At 40.5% G+C, this 23850-nt stretch overlaps 1 protein-coding gene across 2 annotated transcripts in view; it reads left to right on the top strand.

Annotated features, from left to right (window-relative positions):
• Positions 1 to 23850, top strand: part of prkdc (protein kinase, DNA-activated, catalytic subunit) — a 422427-nt gene that overhangs the window by 135248 nt on the left and 263329 nt on the right. For both annotated transcript variants that reach the window (XM_030079770.1, XM_030079769.1), the window contains exons 28-29: positions 2281 to 2375; positions 12577 to 12679. In XM_030079770.1, coding sequence (XP_029935630.1) covers positions 2281 to 2375; positions 12577 to 12679 — 198 coding nt within the window. The remainder of the gene's footprint in view (positions 1 to 2280; positions 2376 to 12576; positions 12680 to 23850) is intronic.

The following is a 23850-nucleotide window of genomic DNA, read 5'->3' as shown; positions in this document are numbered from 1 at the left end:
ATTAAATACATGCTTAAAATATATGACGGTGGAGCTGAAACAAAATTTCCAAGTAAGATAGTTAGAATAATACAAGTTGACCACAAATATCAACAAATGGATTAAAAATAGATGGGAGAATGAACTTCTTTGCAATATTTCATTTGTAGATTGGGAACAAATGTGTAATAACATACACAAAACAACTAATTCAAATTACTGGAAGGAGTTTGCATGGAAATTTTAAATTAGATTCTTTAGGACACCCCAACTCCAATGTAAGTATAAATGTAATCTAACTTCAAATTGTTGGAGAAAATGCGGGGAGCAAATAGCACACCACAGTTATATATTTTGGTCATGTAAGGTCATAAGTGAATTCTGGGAAAATTCTGTCAGAGTTGGAGAATATTTTTGGTGTTTCATTTAGTAAAAATCCTTTGGTGCTATTACTTGGAAAAACACCAGAGGAAATTAGGAGGAAGGATACTCCCTTGTTTTTAATTTTAAGAGTAGTATTAATTAAACAAATTAAAAGAAACTGGTTAATACATATATATATATCTATATATCTATATCTCTATATCTCTATATATCTATATATATATAGAGAGAGAGAGAGATAGATAGATATAGAGATATAGATATATAGAGATATATATATATAGATATATATAATAGACGACCCATCGTAGCGATGCAAATACTGCTCGTGTCTTTACAAGCCTACATTGCGATCCAGAGGCGAAAAACGCAATTATTGTTGGCTACCTGTTGTATTCGTGGTCCGAACGAACGGCGACTATGTTTAGCTATACGTTTATAGCGTTCGCTGTTCCCGTTTGGGTCTGTAACCCTGCCCACCAATGATGTGGTGGGTCACATCATCAGTTCTTTCTCTGGCCCCCGCGCTCTGTTTAGCCCCTGCTCGAAGTTGGTGCTTGCCTGGAACCGATTTGGAACCAGTTTGGCCGACGCTTGGGCGGTGGAAAAACAAAGGACCGGTGCTAAGTCAGGCACTGGCTCTGAACCAGCCCTGGAACCTCTTTGGTGGAAAAGGGGTATAGATGGCAGCACCACACTGTTACATAAATGTGTGTCTGGGTCTGTGTCTGTCTGTGACGTTATTGAAACAAAGTGACACAGACAGCAGTCGATATAAGCATGAAAAGCTGCTGGCGCCATTTTGAAAAATGTTTTTGCCAGCTGTAATGCCTTCACACTGCCTGTTAGACAGGTAGTTTGTATCTGTGTGCCTTCACACATTTTGGAGCTAACATAAAGATGGTGTACATCTACTTTCTCAGCAACTTTTGCTCAATCCGGAGATAACAGCCTCACACGAATAACATTATAATTCATGACCATTGAAACCCAGGCAGCTAGTGGGATCTTCTGATTACAAGCCCACTGCTCCACCCACTGAATCACGTTCAAATCCCATACCAAGCACCATGTGTTGATTTTTTTTTTTTTTTACACATTTTCTAACAAGAACAATACATCAAAAAGATATATTTAACAAAAAACAATAAGTTGCAAAAAACAAACAAACAAGGGTATCACAGACAGCAACATTAAAACTATTGCACACATTTACTGTTTTGATTGCCTTTTTTCTTTGCGATAAAGATAGTCAATGCTCCATTTCCTTCATTAATACAAGGAATTGTGGCTTTTGGCCTGCAAATTTACATTTATGGATATGAAACTTAGCAAAAAGTAGAATTAAATGAATAAAAGGAATTATCGTCTGTTATCAACATGACAACCAAATATTACGTTCTTAAAGAAAAGAGTGCAGTCTGAGAAAATTTTATTAACCATGAAATTATCATCTTTCCATTTGAAGTTCAACCAGGTCAACACAAGTGGAAATTTTTGTGTAAAATATCATCTTGATATCTGCTGTACTTTGAGAGAGAACCCAGTTTAAGTTTGAAGAATAATTCAGCTGATAATATGATGCAGTTAAAAAAGATAATCACTGGATAGCAGCACGACACTGTTACACTGAGTTACACTGAATTTCAAAAGTGAGGAGCGTGGAAAGTTCAGGAGGAAGACTTGTTTATTCATTCATTCATTCATTTATTCATTCATTCATAACTTTATGTATTTGTGTGTATGTATTTTTCCCTCACTTTTAAATATTACAAATTTAGTGTAAAAAACAAACAAACAAAAAAACAAACAAGCAAACAAAAATTTCATGCATTGTAAATGACAGAATTGGTCACATGCCTCAGGGAAAAAGCTTCTTGTTTTATTTACCTGGTGTTTTTGTCTTTGTCTCTGCAGGGAGGAGAGTTCACTGGTGGATCAGTTTGTCTTTGAAGTTTTGATCGTATTTGTTGAAAGTCTGGCTCTTGCACACTCAGATGAGCCATCTATTGGTAATGTTTTTTTTTTTTTTTTTTTTTTTTAAATTATTATTATTATTTATTGACTGAAACGTCAGGTCATCAAGTATTGACATTTTTGTGAAATTGATAAAAAAAAAAGTCTTGTATTTGTCCTATATATTATCTTACATAAATTTATAAAATCATAAACAATATAGGAGAAAATGGGTTGTAATTGTAGTCCACTAAAACTCAACCTTATGTTTCTTGTTTCTAAGAAAATCCTTGCATTATTTATATTTAAATACACAATTTCTGCAGATATTTACTACAGAAGCTGCAGGGAATTAGGCACTATCCTGAACGCTTTTTTTGTACTTCAGAGCTTTGGCTGTAATTATTCAATGGAACTGAAAGCCTCCTAATGTGATGTATGTATGTTTATTGAGGTATGGCAGAATATAAAAGGAACAGACAGCGAATAGTCTCTTGAGCAGGCACCTCCCGCAGTCCTACATAAATTATATGGCGTTCTCAGCAATGTTTCTTATCCAACGGGGGTGAAGGGGGGTGTATGAGAGAAAGTGTGGTTCAATACGTGTGATAGCAATCACTTCAGGGTGTCGGGACAGGATACTATTTGGTGTTTAGGTGGAGTATATATCTATATATGTATATATATCTATATCTATATCTATATACAGTTGAAACCAGAAGTTTACATACACTGCATAAAAAGACACATAACCTTTTTTTTCTCACTGTCTGACCTTAAATCAGACTAAACTTTTCCTGTTTTAGGTCAGTTAGGATTACCAAAATTATTTCTATTTGCTAAATGACAGAATAATGAGAGACAGAATTTTTTAGAGAATTTTTTATTACTTTCTTCAAAGTCACAAGTTTACATACACTTAGATTACTATGCCCTTAAACAATTTGGAAAAGCCCAGATGATGATGTCATGGTTTTGGAAGCTTTTGATAGGGTAACTGACAACATGTGAGTTAATTGGAGGCACACCTGTGGATGTATTTTAAGGCACACCTCAAACACACTGCTTCCTTGTATGCCATCATGGGAAAATCAAAAGAAATCAGCCAAGATATCAGGAAGAGAATTGTGGACCTCCACAAGTCTGGTTCATCCTTGGGTACAATTTCCAGATGCCTGAAGGTGCCACGTTCATCTGTTCAAACAATTATACGCAAGTATAAACAACATGGGAATGTCCAGCCATCATACCGCTCAGAAAGGAGACGGGTTCTGTGTCCCAGAGATGAAAGTGTTTTGGTGTGAAATGTGCGTATCAACCCCAGAACAAAAGCGAAAGATCTTGTGAAGATGCTGGCTGAAGCTGGTAAGAAAGTGTCATTATCCACAGTGAAACGAGTCCTGTACCGACATGGGCTGAAAGGCCACTCGGCGAGGAAAAAGCCATTACTCCAAAAGCAACATAAAAAAGCCAGATTACAGTTTGCACATGCACACAGGGACAAAGACCTTAATTTTTGGAGACATATCCTCTGGTCTGATGAAACTAAAATTGAACTGTTTGGCCATAATGATCATTGTTACATTTGGAGGAAAAAGGGGGAAGCTTGCAAGTCTGAGAACACCATCCCAACTGTGAAGTAGGGGGGTGGCAGCATCATGTTGTGGGGGTGTTTTGCTGCAGGAGGGACTGGTGCACTTCACAAAATAGATGGCATCATGAGGAAAGAACATTATGTGGAAATATTGAAGCAACATCTCAAGACATCAGCCAGGAAGTTAAAGCTTGGGTCTTCCAAATGGACAATGACCCTAAGCATACTGCCAAATTGGTTACAAAGTGGCTTAAGGACAACAAAGTCAATGTTTTGGAGTGGCCATCACAAAGCCCGGATCTCAATCCCATAGAAAATTTGTGGGCAGAGCTGAAAAGGCGTGTGCGAGCAAGGCGGCCTACAAACCTGACTCAGTTACACCAGTTCTGTCAGGAGGAATGGGCCAAAATTCCAGCAAACTATTGTGAGAAGCTTGTGGAAGGATACCCAAGACGTTTGACCCAAGTCATACAGTTTAAAGGCAATGCTACCAAATACTAAGTAAATGTATGTAAACTTGTGACTTTGAAGAAAGTAATAAAAAAATCTCTAAAAAATTCTGTCTCCCATTATTCTGTCATTTAGCAAATAGAAATAATTTTGGTAATCCTAACTGACCTAAAACAGGAAAAGTTTAGTCTGATTTAAGGTCAGACAGTGAGAAAAAAAAGGTTATGTGTCTTTTTATGCAGTGTATGTAAACTTCTGGTTTCAACTGTATATACACTACTCACAAAAAGTTAGGGATATTTGGCTTTCGGGTGAAATTTATGGAAAATGTAAAAAGTTCACGCTACAGTGATATTATATCATGAAAGTTGGGCATTTAAGTAGAAGCATACACTGGTGATTTCCTCATCTCAAACAATTTATTGAAACAAAAGCCAACAACAGTGGTGGGTATACCACAACAAAAAATGTCAATGTCTCAATAACTTGTCATGTGCCCTTGAGCATCAATTACAGCTTGACAACGATGTCTCATGCTGTTCACAAGTCGACTTATTGTCTGCTGAGGCATGGCATCCCACTCTTCTTGAAGGCCGGCCCTCAGGTCATTGAGGTTCCGGGGTACAGAGTTACGAGCCTCTACACGGTGACTCAGCTGATCCCATAGGTTTTCTATGGGATTTGGTTCTGGAGAAAGTGCAGGCCACTCCATTTGAGGTACCCCAGTCTCCAGCAGGCATTCCCTAATGATACGACCTCGATGAGCTGGAGCATTGTCGTCCATGAAGATGAAATTAGGCCTGTGTTGTCCATGCAGGGGCACAATGACTGGATTAATGATGTTATTCAGGTAGTATGGGCTTGTCACTGTACCATTCACAAAGTGTAGGGCAGTTCTGTACTGACTAGACACACCTGCCCACACAGTAACACCACCACCACCAAAGGCTCATCTGGTGACAACAGTGGCTGATGCATAGCGCTCTCCTTGACGTCTCCAACATTGTTGGCGGCCATCATTTCTGCTCAACATGAATCGGCTTTCATCAGAGAACAGCACTGAGGCCCACTGGTCCCTCGTCCAGCGTAAATGTTCCCTGGCCCATGCAAGACGATGACACCTGTGCCTGGTGGTGTGGTCAGGTATCCTTGCAGGTTGTCTAGCACGCAGACCATGCTGATGTAAACGGTTTCGAATGGTCTGACGTGACACTTGGGTGCCTCTCACCTCCCTTAAATGTGCCTGGAGTTGAGTGGCATTCATCATCCGGTTCCACAGGGCACTGTTCAGAATGAAGCGGTCATCAGTGTGGGATGTGGCCAAAGGACGTCCACTTCTATGCCTTTCTGTGACTCTTCCAGTCTCTCTGTATCTCTGTTGCAACCTACTGATGACACTCTGTGACACTCTAAGCTCAGTGGCCACTTCCGTCTGAGAACATCCTGTTTGAAGCCTCGCAATGGCGAGGTGCTGCTGATCAATTGTTAGGTGTCGTCTTGGTCTCATGATGTCAAAATGTGAGCAGCATGATGAGGAGGACTGTTTAAATACCAATTCTAATTGAACCAGGAAATTTATTGGTCGATTCATGGATCAAACACCTGATGTGAATTTTGCTGTTAAGCTCCTTGTTAGAGAACAGCAACTTGTGCAAAAAGTACTGAAACACTGAACAGTTGGACATGTGCATTCAAAAGTTTACAGAAGGTCACATTAAGTTCACCTGTAAAGGTTATAATGCAGTTTAGGTTCATCCTGAAATTTCACCCGAAAGCCGAATATCCCTAACTTTTTGTGAGTAGTATATATATATATATATATATATATATATATATGTATATACATGTGTGTGTGTATGTGTATGTATGTATGTGTGTGTGTGTGTGTGTGTGTATATATATATATGTGTATATATATATATATATATATATATATGTGTGTGTGTGTGTGTGTGTGTGTTACCATGGCAACGGCGGCGCATATACATACAGCAGCTGGTGGCTCCCTCAATTTTAGCATAAAAAGGAGCGATTCTCTTATTTTTATTGCTGAGAATTGTGTCACTTGTGGGTGTATTACTTATGACAGTAATGCAATCGTCAATATCAGAAGAGGAAGTGCCATGGACCTTGAAACGATCTCTGCTCTCGGCATCTCAGGATCCGACAACCAAAACATTCGGACCAGACGTCATCGCAAGCGGTGTGGTCGACCTGGGAAGACAGGGAAATGAGCTGGGATAAGACTTAAGCTAAGAAGGCTTGGACCCAAGGCTGTCCCACTACCCAGACTACTCCTGGCAAATGTCCGGTCGCAGGAAAATAAAATGGATGAGATGAGGCTCAGGCTGACCCAGCAAAGAGAAACCAGGAACTGAGGTGCTCTCATCCTTACAGAGACATGGATCCATAATAACATACCGGATGAGGCTTTAGCACTGGATGGGCGGAGCCTGTTCCGGGCTGACAGAACACAAGATTCCGGTAAGACGAGAGGGGGCGGACCCTGTGTGTTCATCAATGATGCTTGGTGCACAGGTGCAGTCAGAGTGGATGGAAAATGTTCACCTGACATTGAGTTTTTACTGCTGAGATGTCGGCCATGTTACCTGCCTAGAGAATTCACCAGTGTGTTTGTTGCTGCTGTTTACATTCCACCGGATGCAAATTAAAAAAATGCACTCCAGGAATTGTATGAGGTCATCAGCATTCACATGGCAAAACAGCCAGATGCTGTTATTATTGTTGCTGGGAATTTTAATCAAACGGACCTCAGAACTGTTTTGCCTACATTCCACCAGCATGTCCACATCTCCACCAGAGGAAACAACACACTGGACCATGTCTACACTTATGTTCCTGGCAGCTACAGAGCCCTCTCTCGTCCTCATTTTGGCCAGTCAGACCACATCTCCTTGCTTCTCCTGCCTACCTACATCCAGCTGACAAAAAGGGTCAAACCAACTGTAAAAACAGTTAAAGTGTGGACAGATGAAGCTACAGCAGCTCTACAGGACTGTTTTAAATGCACAGACTGGCAGATGTTTAAAGATGCTGCTACCCAGGAGAACCATATCGACCTTGAACAATACACATCATCAGTGACATCATACATCAGCAAATGTGCTGATGATGTGGTAAAAATAAGGACAGTTAAATCACTCCCTAATGAGAAAGCCTGGATGAGTGGAGAGTTGAGAGCTCTATGTAGAGCCAAAAAAGCTGCCTTTAAGTCAGGTGACAAAGAAGCTTACAACACTGCCAGAGCAAAACTGAAACCTGGCATCAAGGAGGCAAAGCGAAGGCATCAGCAGAGACTCGAGAGAGACACCAACACCAACAACAGCAAAGACTTGTGGCAGGCGGTCAAAAGTGTTACAGGCTTCAAAAGCAGGAGTGTTCCCATTATGTATGAGGCCACGTTACCAGACGAGCTAAACACATTTTATGCTCGCTTTGATCTCCTCAACAGAGAGTCAGCTGTAAAGTCTACTCCGCCTCCAGAGGACCAGCCACTGTCAGTATCCACAGTGGATGTGAGGAAAGTCCTGCTGAAAGTGAATATGAGTGAAGCTGCTCGGCCTGATAACATCCCTGGCCGTGTACTAAAAACATGTGCCAACCAGCTAGTAGATGTCATTACTGACATTTTAAACATATCGCTGTCACAGGAGACTGTTCCCACCTGCTTCAAGACAGCCACCATCATCCCTGTGCCTAAAAAGTCTGCAGTGTCTGATCTAAATGACTACCGCCCTGTGGCACTCACCCCCATCCTGATGAAGTGCTTTGAGAAACTGGTTCTCCAGCACATAAAGAACACCATCCCTGCCATTCTGGACCCTCTGCAGTTTGCATTCAGAACCAACAGATCCACAGAGGATGCCATCTCCACTGCTCTCCACTCAGTCTTCACTCACCTTGAGAAAAGCAACACCTACACCAGAATGCTGTTTGTTGATTTCAGCTCAGCTTTCAACACAGTCTCCCCCATGAAGCTGATTGGAAAACTGAACACTCTGGGCATCAGTACCACCCTCTGCAACTGGATACTGGACTTCTTCACAAACAGACCCCAGTCAGTTCGGATTGGCAGTCTCTCCTCCTCCACTCTAGTGCTCAACACCGGAGCCCCCCAGGGCTGTGTGCTCAGCCCCCTCCTGTTCACGCTGTACACCCACGACTGCAACCCCCGACATGCAGAGAACTGTATTGTGAAGTTCGCAGATGACACCACCATCATTGGCCAGATCTCCAACAATGATGAGTTTTCATATCAGGAGGAAATCAACCATCTTGCAGAATGGTGCACAGAAAATAACTTACTGCTCAATGGCAGCAAAACCAAAGAGCTGATAGTTGATTTTTGAAAAAAGGAGGGAAAGACACACAACCCTGTCTACATCAGTGGAGCTGAGGTGGAGCAAGTGAGCAGTTTTAAGTTCCTGGGAATCAACATAACAGAGAACCTGACATGGACTTCACATATCTCTGCCCTGGTTAAAAAAGCTCAGAAACGGCTGTATTTCTTAAGGAAACTTAAGAAAGCAAAATTCCAACGCCAAGTTCTTGTCAAGTTCTACAAAGGAGCGATTGAAAGCATCCTGACTGGAAACATCACAAACTGGCATGGGATGTGCACAGCCCAGGACAGGAGGACTCTGCAACGAGTGATTAAAACTGCCCAAAACATCATTGGTACTCATCTACCAGGCATCAGTGATATTGGGAAGGTGAGGTGCCTGCGCAGAGCCAAAAGGATACTAAAAGACAACACCCACCCCAGCCACAGCCTGTTCACTCTGCTGCCGTCAGGAAAAAGATAGAGAAATACCCGCTGCCGTACCACCAGACTACAGAGCAGCTTCTTCCCTCAGGCTGTGAGACTACTTAATGCACCATCTGCACTCCTCCATGTTTAATAATTTTCCTCACAGCGTGCCATTGCGGCTGAGGTTGGACGCAGTAAGTCAGCAGCCATACCCTAATGATACGACCTCGATGAGCTGGAGCATCAAACACCTGATGTGAATTTTGCCGTTAAACTCCTTGTTAGAGAACAGCAACTTGTACAAAAAGTACTGAAACATTGAACAGTTGGACATGTGCATTCAAGAGTTTACAGAAGGTCACATTAAGTTCACCTGTAAAGGTTATAATGCATTTTAGGTTCATCCTGAAATTTCACCCGAAAGCCGAATATCCCTAACTTTTTGTGAGTAGTGTATATTTATTTGTGTGTGTATATGTATGTATTTATATATATGTGTATGTGTATATATATGTATATATTTATATGTGTATATGTGTGTGTATATATATATATATATATAGAGAGAGAGAGAGAGAGAGAGAGAGAGAGGTATAGATACACTTTATAGGGTTAAGTCATTGCACAAACCACTTGTGCAATGATGTGCTTTAACTTCACAGGTGATGTGCTTAAAGGTGATCAGGTGAATCAGGTGATTTCGCTCAACAGTTAAGTTAAAACATGGTATAAAAGCCCCAGTATGGGTCATTGAGCTGTCAGTTGAGAAAGCACCATGCTGAAAACTAAAGAAATCAGTTTGGACTTGAGAAAAATAATTATTGATGCACACAAAGCAGGAGAAGGATGTACAAAGCTATCCAAGCGTTTCCAAGTGTCAGGAACTGGAGTGAGAACTATAATCCAGAAATTCAAAGACAGCCACACAGTACAGAACAAGCCTGGCAGAGGTAGGAAGCGAAAGATTTCAAAGACCCTAGAAAGAAAACTAGTGATTTTTTGAAACTGTGGGGGAAGGCTTCAGCGTCAACATGCATATGATAACATAGATTGAAAAATAAGCCGAAGTGATACCGCTTCTCTGAATAGACAAGCTAAGCCAGTGTGCTGCTGTTAGCCAGTGAAAATAGAGCAGAGAGGCAGCTCTTCGCTTTGTTACACAATCCATGTCAGTGCGCTGCTGTAGCCTGGAAATTTTCTTTGCCATTTGTTGTAATTTTTTTCTTGGTGGTGCAGGTGAAACGACTGGAGCAGTTGCACCACCTAGATTTGCTCCTCTCCATGTAATTTTCCCCAGACATATGTTCATATTCCACACAAAACAGCATTTCATTCAAATTATGTCAAATTCCGCGATATTTTGCGTTAAAAATAGATTCCGTTTTATTTGGCTAATTCCGCGATTCCGTCCACGATTCTGTGATCGTGGAAATAATAGGGCCCTACAATGTTAACATTAACGATAACATTAGAGTCGTTTTCACAGGCTTGGGCAAAAAAATTGGATTAAATTTAATCTTGCCTAGGTACCTTTCTCTTGCCCTTTTCCCTCTCTCTGCGAGCGTGCACCGGTAGAGTCAAACAGGCGGGTGATGACTCCGGTGGTCATATTTCAAAATAAAGTTAATTGCAGTGTAGTGTAACATTTCGTGATATTTAAATTATCATTTCAAACTCTGATTATAGTAAGTATATGTGCGCAAATATAGGCTATATATGTGTGTATATATATCCATTCATACAATATACTTTAAATTGTTTTAACATCTGAAAAAAAAAAAAAAAATCATCATTCCAAAGGCGTGGAGGCTTTTATTTTGCCGTGGCAGTGCACCACGATCAATTACATGTAGCGGAAACCCTGAGTGAGAGATGTGTTTAAAGACCCCAGAACAACTGCCAAGACACTGGTGAATGACTTGGCCACATCAGGAATCATAGTCTCTAAGAAGACAATCACTAGAGCTCTGCACAGGAATGGACTGCGAGGTTGCAGACCAAGAAAAACTCCACTTTTGAAGACGAGACACCTTCAAGCCAGACTTAAGTATGCTCAGGACAACCTGGAGAAAGGTTATGCATACTGGAAGCGTGTCCTATGGTCGGATGAGACTAAACTTGAGCTCTTTGGCCATAGCGACACTACTTATTTTTGGAGAAAAAAGGGAGAGGCATATAACCCAAAGAACACCGTCCCCACAGTGAAACACGGTGGTGGGAGTATTATGCTGTGGGGATGCTTCAGTGCATCTGGAATTGGAAATCTTGTCAAGGTGGAAGGAATCATGAACAAAGAAAGATATGTGGAGATTTTGAAAGAAAACCTTAAGCAGTCAGTAGTAAAACTAGGGCTGGGTCGTCGCTTCATCTTCCAACATGACAACGATCCAAAACATACGTCTCTCTTGGTGAATAACTATCTCCAGAAGACCAAAGTGAATGTAACTGAGTGGCCTGCACAAAGCCCTGACTTAAATCCCATTGAAAATATGTGGACTGACCTAAAGAAGAATGTCCATGCCAGAGGGCCATCAAATCTGAAGGAGCTTGAGAGATTTGCCAAAGGAGAATGGGCTGGGATTCCTCTAAGGAAGTGTCAGAGACTTGTTGAAACTACAACAAAGGACTGCAGGCTGTTATCCAGCAAAAAGGATACACAATTGACTATTAGGATCCGGGGGGCTAATAATTTTGACCCTGGTAGTTGTTGTTTTTTGTGGAATATTTTCATTTCTGTGTGCAAACTAAAATAATGTAAGCATCCAAAATAAAACTATGTCTATGGATGTCTAAAAAAAACTATGTTAAGAATGTGTTGCTCTGTTTAAAAGCACGTGGGAAATACTTTTAAAACAATGACATTTTTGTAGGGGGGCTAATAATTTTGTCCTTAACTGTATGTGTGCGTGCGCGCGCGTGTGTATGTACACACATACAGTATATGTGTGTGTGTATGTGTATATATTATATACATATATACATACACACATGTGTGTGTCAGCATAACAAGACCCTAAATCACACTTTTCTCTTCTGTGGTTCCTTGGTGGTGGAACGAGCTACAAAACTCCATTTGAACCACAGAGTCCCTCTGAATCTTTAAGAAAAGGCTAAAAACCCAGCTGTTTAGGGAAAACCCTTTCACCTAATGGATTATGTAATACATAGAAGTTTCTATGCATTCTTCCTTCCTCTATGCACTTTATGCAGTCTATATATTCCCTATTTGCACTTCCTTCTAGCACTGCCTTGTAACACCTATGTCCTTTTTGACCAGAACCAGAGCTTTATGGCACTTGATGTTGTTCTCTCCTGAATAGATTTTTGATTGTGGTGTATAAAAATCTCATATGTACATTGCTTTTGCTAGAGTGTCTGCCAAATGTGACTTGTAACTGGATTTGTACCTTCACATAACTTGTGGTCATGTTTACATCTCCAGGTACGCTGCAGCAGTGTGGAAGTGCCATTGATCATCTGAAGAGAATTATCAAGTACAAGGCACCCAGCCTCAACCAGCACAATGCCAGGAGACGCATTCCAAGGTTAGTGCTCGACATATTTGATGGTGAGCTGGCTTTGGCGATCTTCTCATAATAACAATAATAATAAACTGAAACAAAATTTCATCAGGCATTTATCTCTATAATGGCAGAGGACACAATGACAGAAATGGCAGTCAAACAATATCTAACACAAAAATTAGATAAAGGAAAACCTGAACCAATATTTTATCAAGGCTTATTTGGAAAATAGAATTACTATAAATAGTACTACAGATAATACTCTATATCTGCAAAATAAACTTAGAAGGTAACTTTAAACCTTTTGTCCTTTTGAGAGTGATCTGGAACCATGACTATGCTTGAATTATGCCTCAAGCCATTTCAGGAGGGAAGCGAGTATTATGCCAAACACTGACTTAGTTGTTTCATGTATGCCTTGCTAGGTTATCAGCAAGGAAGCGAAATATTGCTTCTGAGTTAAGCAAAATTTGGCAGTGGAAGAACTTCAACTCAAAGGTGTCCCTTGAGCCTTATGAAACTATCTCTCCTTGCCACCATTAAAGCAGCACTATTTAAGCGTGTTGTGCCTTTGAACACCCCTCCGCCATTGTAAAATCACTGTAACCCACGGCATCAAGGGGCTTATTGCTTTTATAAAACAGTTATCTTACATATAGCCCATAAAATAAACACGCACGAAAAAAAAATCAACAATTTATTTGTAATAATGCAACAATAAAATTGAGAGCTATTCATTCTTTAACCAAGCAAGATCGAGTGGACAGAATGGTTGCCAAGCAACACAGACGCTAAGACACAGACGCTATTTGGGCTTGTTAATATTGAACTCAGGGATTAAAGTTCTCTGTCTCTAGACGGATTTCCGTCAGTTGGAAAAAGAGGGGGAAAAAAAGAAAGACCAAAAAAGTTGTACGTGCATTTTGTTGTGGTACAGTTTTGACTATCCAATGAAATCATGTTAGGCATTAAACTGACGCTGTTGTAAACCAATAAAGCCAGCCAGAGCCTTGGTATTAGCCAATCAGAAACAGAGGAGGGCGGGTTCACCCCTGCCCCTCAGGGAAGGATCTGGGGTCCGTTTCCCAAAGCAGGTTTAGTGAAAACTCTGAGTCTGTTAACCCTGAAATGAGGGAAATTCTGAGTTTTCCATTTCACAAAGGAAGGTAACTCAAAGCAGAGAAAGAGGGGTAACTCTAGCCTGTTTCACAGAGGGAGGTAACTGAAGCTCTCGGTCAGTTACCGCAGTAACAGACTCCATGAAACTAACCTGGTCGGGACCAGATTTTTCTCATGAAACCTCGAGTTTCTCGAGGTTTCATATGTCCGCCCCCTCTTTCAGCCACAGTATTTAACTTCCTCATTCATTCAGTCAGCAGGCGAGTTTTGGGCGTGGCATATTGGTCCTGCCATCTGTTAGTTAAAAAATAATAATAATAATAATTAAAAAACAGTGAGTCAGCCTTTATTAGATGTTCATTAGTACTTAGGTGGCGACTTTTTTCCATGAACATGGCATGTCCTTTCGACAACGATCCCGTGGATGAAGGTGCAGTGTTACTGCGCAGAGAATTAAATATTCGTCGGGAGATGGCTATAAGACTGCGCATAGATGTTTATGCCGAGTTCTTACCTGTTTGAACAATGTTTTTATATTTCATCTTAAGCTGCTGCCAAGTGCGCTTCTCACCCGCGGGGTTGCACCTAAATGAAATAAATGAATAGGCTACCATTCAAGCAGTTTTCCCCTGTAAAATTATTGTTATTGCAACGGACTGCATTAAAACTTACGCATTGACCCAAGCATGTTCTCCCACGCCGTCTCCCCCTCCTTTGCCGCTGCAGCGGTGTTGCACTTCTGGAACCGAAAACTCAGAGTTTCCTACCTCAGAGTAGATCAACTCAGAGTTCGGGGTAAGACTCAGAGTTTGCTGAACCTGCTTCGTGAAACAGACCCCTGTTGTAACTGCATGAGTGGAATTAACAGATGTAACGTGGATTTTTTACCAACTCAAAATGGATAGCTGATGGATAACGTCATCTGAGAGCAGCTTCTTTGGTAAGTGTCTATTCCCTGTTGAGGTTCGGGTTTACTTGAATAGGGACAGAGCATATTAATCGTAATGTAATGAAAGTTGAATGTTAATCTCCGTGTTACTACAGCTGTTGTCGCCGACTTTTGCGATTGGTCATTTATCTTTTAGTCCATGGGCCAGAGACCAATATTTCACTATTCGGTACCACTCAAAGGGACGAAGGCTAGTTATATTTTTTAAATAGATACATGTCTGTAGATTATATTTTTGTATGATAGCCTTTCCAGGTGAGTAGCTAAATCTTGGTTATCAGCTCATGAAGTGAACTACCCCCTAAGGAAAATTGCATATTAACCGCAGGCGCATTACCTAATTTACACTCATGTTTAGGTATTTTCTCAGTGTTCAATAATAGTGTGTTTGGTATCATTTTAAAGGGGACCCTCTAAGCTCTCATTTAAACCCAATTGTGAATGTTTGTGACATATGTGGAGGTCATTGCAGCTCCTCAACCATCCAAAAGCATGCATTTTTTTTCACAATTTACGCATAAATTATGTTCTTTCTTCAGTCCCGTGGCATCTTGGAACCTCAGAGACATAAAACACAAGTACTTCAATACTCACCTGTATAACATACCCATATTATATTATTGTGAGAATTCAATATTTAGGCTAAGGCGGCGGTGGCCATCTTAGGAACCTGGCGAAAAACTTGAATACAAGATAGTTTCAAGAATGGAACCGGGACATTCCAGAATTGGAGGACATTTTTTGTCCCACCCATGAAAATTTAAATAATCCTTGCACAAAATACTACAACATGCACTTGTTTTGTAAATTATACTTTTCCTGAGACAAAATGTACATATAGTTATAGAAAAGTAGTTTCAAAATATTATTCAAAATACCAAATACATCTCTAGTACCTCCTATATGGCATTTTTCTCTTGTCCCACCTTCATGGTGACCAGGTTACATGTGGAATATAATGGCTAAAAAAAAGTTTTAAATGTACTTTTTTTGGCAAGATTTTGTTCATATGTGTCTCTTGAAATTGTTAAAACATTTAGTCATCATAAACTTATTTTGAACAATAATAATTATCAGGGCCGCCCCTGGCCAAATTGGGGCCCTAAGCGGCATTTTATTTGGAGTACTGTATGAGTCAACTAAAAAAATAACTTCAAACTAGAATAAATAAATAAATATGCGTCTCAAATAGTCCATCAATAAAAAATAATTTTAACAAAACATATTTTCCTAAAAAAATAAAAAAATAAAAATAACTTCAACCTGGCAAATATCTGAAAACAGGTCAGTGAACTAAACAAGCATGTGTTACAGATTAAATAAATTCAATTCAAATAGCCTTAAATTGATCTTCTTTATTGATGCATAGATTGATAGGCTATAAACTTAAGCTAATATACGACCACCAACTGGTCACTTTAGCAGTCCTTTTTCACAGAGGTGAATGCATATGTAGACAAATGACAGAGGCTTACTGTTGTCTCTCTTCTATCTCATTATGAGTAGCAGCTAAGGTGTTTATGCGGCGCCAGAGTTTTACATTTATTTCCAAAACATACCTACTTTCAAGTGAAGCACTAACTTCCTCTTGTTTTGATTTTTTTTCCTTTTAGTTGCTCCAGATTCAAAATGCCTCTTAGAAGCCATCTCACTCCTCACCTGCAGCAGTGTCGGTGCAGCTGACCACTGATTGGTCAGATGCAGATTGCTTTCAATCATTGCAGCGATGCGTGCAGTGGGGTGTCAGATTACAGGTCTCTTTTTTCTCTCCTCCTGGCTTGGGCTGACTTGGTTCCCTAGGCTCACGGGCATTGCCCGTGTGTACCGCGGGTGACGTGTGTGTGATGCCCGCGGGCAAAATGAGGCCCCCCATGGATCGTGAGGCCCTACACAGCTGCATGTTCTGTGTGTAGGGAGGGGCCGCACTGATAATTATGCACTTAAATTGTGTCCCACAACATGCATGCAACCCTGTTACCGAAACCTGTTTAGCCTGCAGAAGAACAACAAAAACAGTGAGTCAGATGACTCTGCAGAAATGACATCATCAAGGCATTTGCTAACACCATGGGTAGACCAAAGGTAAGTCCTCTCTTTTATTTTTCATATTTTTCCAATCTTTTCAGCCTTGATTAAGTGTGTCACTCTAAACAATGCAACCTTGTTACTCATATTCTCAGAAAAAAAACAAATACATTTTAAAGTTTTCATTTTTTATTTATATTAGTAAGTTTGTCCTCACCAGCTAGCATAGCAGCTAGCATAGCTAGCATCTATTCCTGGCAAAAAGCTTGAACATTAGCACTGATTTGCAACACTGTTACTTGCAACCCTGTTACTGAAATTTGAGTAACAGGGTTGCACTGTAGTAACAGGGTTGCATATCCCTCAGTTCACTCAGAATGGACAGTCTGTTATATATTACCATATTTTCCAGAATAATTGCCATTTTGTTCTCAAACATGGTAAAAGGGCATTTGTGTGTCGCACTTCAGTAGCTCCCTGTAGCCCGTCGGCTAGCGCTAGTGATCTGTTTGTGACGTTGTGTCACATGTTGTGAGGTTAGCCCAGGGTTAGCCTAGCCAGCTCAGAAGGATGACACGCAACGCACTGGGACACACTGTCAGATCTCCTGATGGTCCAACTCTGTTCCCCAGACATCAATGAGTTTGATCCGAGCAAAGCTGTGATGCTGTGGCATCAGGACTCTCAGAGGCAGGCGGCCTAACTTCATGGATAGACCTGTGTTGAAAAGATCGATCCTCCGATTTTGAATCGATCTTCATTTAAATTCCCATGGATCGATCTGTACGCCCAAAGATCGATCTTTATATATATATATATATATATATATATATATATATATACAGTACAGGCCAAAAGTTTGGACACACCTTCTCATTCAATGCGTTTTCTTTATTTTCATGACTATTTACATTGTAGATTCTAACTGAAGGAATCAAAACTATGAATGAACTCATGTGGAGTTATGTACTTAACAAAAAAAGTTGAAATAACTGAAAACATGTTTTATATTCTAGTTTCTTCAAAATAGCCACCCTTTGCTCTGATTACTGCTTTGCACTCTTGGCATTCTCTCCATGAGCTTCAAGAGGTAGTCACCTGAAATGGTTTTCCAACAGTCTTGAAGGAGTTCCCAGAGGTGTTTAGCACTTGTTGGCCCCTTTGCCTTCACTCTGCGGTCCAGCTCACCCCAAACCATCTCGATTGGGTTCAGGTCCAGTGACTGTGGAGGCCAGGTCATCTGCCGCCGCTCTCCATCACTCTCCTTCTTGGTCAAATAGCTCTTACACAGCCTGGAGGTGTGTTTGGGGTCATTGTCCTGTTGAAAAATAAATGATCGTCCAACTAAACGCAAACCGGATGGGATGGCATGTCGCTGCAGGATGCTGTGGTAGCCATGCTGGTTCAGTGTGCCTTCAATTTTGAATAAATCCCCAACAGTGTCACCAGCAAAACACCCCCACACCATCACACCTCCTCCTCCATGCTTCACAGTGGGAACCAGGCATGTGGAATCCATCCGTTCACCTTTTCTGCGTCTCACAAAGACCCGGCGGTTGGAACCAAAGATCTCAAATTTGGACTCATCAGACCAAAGCACAGATTTCCACTGGTCTAATGTCCATTCCTTGTGCTTCTTGGCCCAAACAAATCTCTTCTGCTTGTTGCCTCGCGCAGTCTCCTCTTAATAGTTGTTCTAGAGATGGGTCTGCTGCTAGAACTCTGTGTGGCATTTATCTGGTCTCTGATCTGAGCTGCTGTTAACTTGCGATTTCTGAGGCTGGTGACTCAGATGACCTTGTCCTCAGAAGCAGAGGTGACTCTTGGTCTTCCTTTCCTGGGTCGGTCCTCATGTGTGCCAGTTTCGTTGTAGCGCTTGATGGTTTTTGCGACTCCACTTGGGGACACATTTAAAGTTTTTGCAATTTTCCGGACTGACTGACCTTCATTTCTTAAAGTAATGATGACCACTCGTTTTTCTTTAGTTAGCTGATTGGTTCTTGCCATAATGTGAATTTTAACAGTTGTCCAATAGGGCTGTCGGCTGTGTAGTAACCTGACTTCTGCACAACACAACTGATGGTCCCAACCCCATTGATAAAGCAAGAAATTCCACTAATTAACCCTGATAAGGCACACCTGTGAAGTGAAAACCATTTCAGGTGACTACCTCTTGAAGCTCATCGAGAGAATGCCAAGAGTGTGCAAAGCAGTAATCAGAGCAAAGGGTGGCTATTTTGAAGAAACTAGAATATAAAACATGTTTTCAGTTATTTCACCTTTTTTTGTTAAGTACATAACTCCACGTGTTCATTCATAGTTTTGATTCCTTCAGTGAGAATCTACAATGTAAATAGTCATGAAAATAAAGAAAACGCATTGAATGAGAAGGTGTGTCCAAACTTTTGGCCTGTACTGTATATATATATATATATATATATATATATATATATGTATACACTACTTACAAAAAGTTAGGGATATTTGGCTTTTGGGTGAAATTTATGGAAAATGTAAAATGTTCACGCTACAGTGATATTATATCATGAAAGTAGGGCATTTAAGTAGAAGCATACACTGGTGATTTCCTCATCTCAAACAGTTTCTTGAAACAAAAGCCAACAACAGTGGTGGGTATACCACAACAAAAAATGTCAATGTCTCAATAACTTGTCATGTGCCCTTGAGCATCATTTACAGCTTGACAACGACGTCTCATGCTGTTCACAAGTCGACTTATTATCTGCTGAGGCATGGCATCCCACTCTTCTTGAAGGGCGGCCCTCAGGTCGTTGAGGTTCTGGGGTACAGAGCTCCAAGCCTCTACACGGCGACTCAGCTGATCCCATAGGTTTTCTATAGGATTCAGGTCTGGAGAAAGTGCCGGCCACTCCATTTGAGGTACCCCAGTCTCCAGCAACCGTTCCCTAATGATACGACCTCGATGAGCTGGAGCATTGTCGTCCATGAAGATGAAATTAGGCCTGTGTTGTTCATGCAGGGGCACAATGACTGGATTAATGATGTTATTCACGTAGTATGGGCTTGTCACTGTACCATTCACAAAGTGTAGGGCAGTTCTGTACTGACTAGACACACCTGCCCACACAGTAACACCACCATCACCAAAGGCTCGTCTGGTGACGTCAGTGGCTGATGCATAGGGCTCTCCTTGATGTCTCCAACATCGTTGGCGGCCATCATTTCTGCTCAACATGAATCGGCTTTCATCAGAGACCAGCACTGAGGCCCACTGGTCCCTCGTCCAGCGTAAATGCTCCCTGGCCCATGCAAGACAATGACACCTGTGCCTGGTGGTGTGGTCAGGTACCCTTGCAGGTCGTCTAGCACACAGACCATGCTGATGTAAACGGTTTTGAATGGTCTGACTTGACACTTGGGTGCCTCTCACCTCCCTTAAACGTGCCTGGAGTTGAGTGGCATTCATCATCCGGTTCCACAGGGCACTGTTCACAATGAAGCAGTCATCAGTGTGGGATGTGGCCAAAGGACGTCCACTTCTATGCCTTTCTGTGACTCTTCCAGTCTCTCTGTATCTCTGTTGCAACCTACTGATGACACTCTGTGACACTCTAAGCTCAGTGGCCACTTCCGTTTGAGAACATCCTGTTTGAAGCCTCGCAATGGCGAGGTGCTGCTAATCAACTGTTAGGTGTCATCTTGGTCTCATGATGTCAAAATCTGAACAGCATGATGAGGAGGACTGTTTAAATACCAATTCTAATTGAACCAGGAAATTTATTGGTCGATTCATGGATCAAACACCTGTTGTGAATTTTGACGTTAAACTCCTTGTTAGAGAACAGCAACTTGTGCAAAAAGTACCGAAACATTGAACAGTTGGACATGTGCTTTCAAAAGTTTACAGAAGGTCACATTAAGTTCACCTGTAAAGGTTATAATGCATTTTAGGTTCATCCTGAAATTTCACCCGAAAGCCGAATATCCCTAACTTTTTGTGAGTAGTGTATGTGTGTATATATATATATATATATATATATATATATATAAAGATATATATATTTATATATATATATACACACATACTGTTTTTGTGTGGAATATGAACGTATGTCTAGGGAAAATTACATGGAGGGAAGCAAATCTGGGTGGCACGACCCCTCCAGTCATTTCACCTGCACCACCAAGAAAAAAACTTAGAACAACTGCACCGGCACCGTACGAGTCCAAAAGGCAAAGAAAATTTCCAGGCTACAGCAGCGCACTGACATAGCTTGTGTAACAAAACGAAGAGTTGCCACTCCGCTCTATTTTCACTGGCTAACAGCAGCACACTGGCTTAGCTTGTCTATTCAGAGAAGCAGTATCACTTTGGCTTATTATTATTATTATTTTTTTTTTTTGACTTATCTATGTTATCACATGCATACTACTGCTCATTCATTGGTAGTTGAATAGTTAGGTCTGTTTGATAAGTAATTTACATTTTTAAAACAAATAATAATTTAACATATTGTTAAATTATTTGAGTCAGGCTTACTGGTAAACATCTACTCCTGCAAGATAATTTATTGTTCTACAACTCATAAACATACACTAACACAACATACCAAATGTTTGAGCATCATCTCTTCTGGGCTACAAAAGGTGGTCCTAGCCATTTTTACCAGTCTTACAGCCATTTTAATTATCAATACCTATATTAATTTGTTGTCAAATGACACAATATAATACAAATATTAATGTGTTGCATAACTAGACAGGCATGTAATTCAGTTACAGCTCAAAATGCTTTTTAATAAAACTAACCAAATCAATATCGGATCGGATCGGCAATATCGTATCGAATTGTGATAATTCATTCTGAATCTTATTAATCGGAATCGAATCGATTCTTGAAATTTGAATCGATACTATTTATGGATGGACGTGACGACTAGAGATACCGTGTTTTAGGTTACCTAGGCACTTTAAGGGATGTCTGGGGAAATATGGCTGCCTTTTTGGTTGCAAATGCCATTTTGTTTACAAAAAAGATTTATTTATAAAAGTTATTTTGTTCTATCGGTATTTACAGTTACAGTTAGTAATATTTACAGAGTTAATGTAGATAAAAATAATTGTTCACAGCAACAAAATATTAAAATGTATTTTAAATCTTACTTTGGCCTCTTCTCTAAACATGTATTTCAATATAATACTGTTATCTCAATTAAAAGTACTAAAACATGCATATGGGACCACAAAAGGCAATTTGTTATTTTGGCCGGTAAAAGAAATTGCTCGGCCGTTAGATTTTTTCATCTACCGGTCCCCTTGACCAGTGAGTCAAAAAGTTAGTTTACAGCCCTGGCTCTGAGTTTTCAAAACTTGTTGCATTTTGTTTATATCCTTTAAAAACCAGCACTCACCCATTAGCTCAGAGAGAGCAATAATCTCGTCGGCAGGTGAGTGCTTGGGTTACGTCATCCTCAACTGATCCTAGAGTTATAATTGTTTATTGATGAATTGTAAAATATTTATAACCTAATTAATAACTTAATTTATAAGCCATTTAGAAACCTTTATAGAGGTAGACTTACTGTAAAGTGGTACTAGGGCTAAGTGACAATATATTTATGTTAATATTTCTTTTAGGCAACGTGATCTTGGGAGAAGAAGAAGGAGAGCTGCAAGAACAAAGTTAACCAGAAAGTTGGAGAAACTCCAGGATCAGTTCAGGAAAGCTGAACAGTGGGCAGAAAACTACAAAATTGGCTCCAATGAATGAAAAAGGCCCATCCAACTCCACGATCCAAAGTAAACCAGTTACTAAAGCACATCTCAGGCACATCCTTAAGGAATACCCTGTTGCTCCATACAACAGTAGCTGAGAAGTGCGCACCAAATATACAAATTCAAAAAGAGAGCAGGACAGACAGGTAATTGTTGGAATAGTTACCAGCAAAATCCTAAAGAAGTACAGGCTGCAGAGAATGACAGAGAAGGTTTTTGGATTCTCAAAGAAGAGGTCGACAAAACGGGAGTAGCAATATGGCAGCAACATGCTTTCTCATGGGCCCTGAAGCTGAACCTCCCAGCAAACAAATGTGTAGTCCATATTGACTTCTCAGAACTACAGCTGCAAATACAGCACTGAAGTTCAAGCTGTCCACTTTGGTGCATCACACCGACAGGCCACTTTGCACCCTGGGGTTTACTATGTGGGTGGAGCATCCGCCCCTACCTCCTTCTGCACTGTGTCAGCATCCAGACTCAAGGGACCACCTGCCATATGGCCACACCAACCTCTATCTATTGTACTCACTGTTCTGAGCCTAACTGTAAATGCAAAACCCATGACCATTTACTAATCAGTTACTAACATTTAACTGGCAAAAGGGAGCCTTATTGTAAAGTGTAAAACACATCACAATTTACTAATGAGTTAGGTACTAACACCACCAAACACATCACCATTTACAGTGCAGCAGTAATTTGATCTTGCCAAATAGTGAGCATGTATGAAAACTGTTACAACTTGTTTATAACTGTTTGTTGATGATTTATAAACTATTTACAACCTAATTAACACCCTGGTTTAATTTTTCAAGTGCCTTTTTCCTGGCCTTACTCCTCTTATGCGCTTCTCTCTACCTTTTTCGCTGGGCACGCTGCTCTCTCTCACTGAGATCTTTTTGCCTTTTCTTCTTCCCTGTTTCTATATCTTTCCTCCACTTCTCTCTCACTTTTTCGAAGTACTGCTGTCTCCTCTGTTCATCAGCATCACGCCTGGCACAGTAGCGCCTCTGCTTTTCAGCAGCGCTCAGTGGTGTGCAAGAACTCTATAGAAATCAGTGTAAAAAATTAAGCATGCCTATTAACTTATTCAAAATTATCTGAACATAATTTGAACACATGAATTTTGAGTTGATAATTCCATCCAGGTAGTTGTTGCAAACTTAAAGGGGCACTTCACCAGAAGACAGTGTTCATTTATTTTGCACATAATCTCACAGATATTCCAAAACTCCCAAACATTTTTGTAAAAGTGTCTTGTTTTTAGATGAAATGCCCTTTTACCATGTTTGAGAAACAAAATGGCAAATTATTCTGGAAAATATGGTAATATATAACA

This window comes from Myripristis murdjan, chromosome 20 (assembly GCF_902150065.1).
Source record: "Myripristis murdjan chromosome 20, fMyrMur1.1, whole genome shotgun sequence".
In the NCBI taxonomy this organism is placed as follows: Eukaryota; Metazoa; Chordata; class Actinopteri; order Holocentriformes; family Holocentridae; genus Myripristis; species Myripristis murdjan.
Note: the sequence above shows the minus strand (reverse complement) of the source record. Positions and strands in the feature narration are given on the sequence as shown.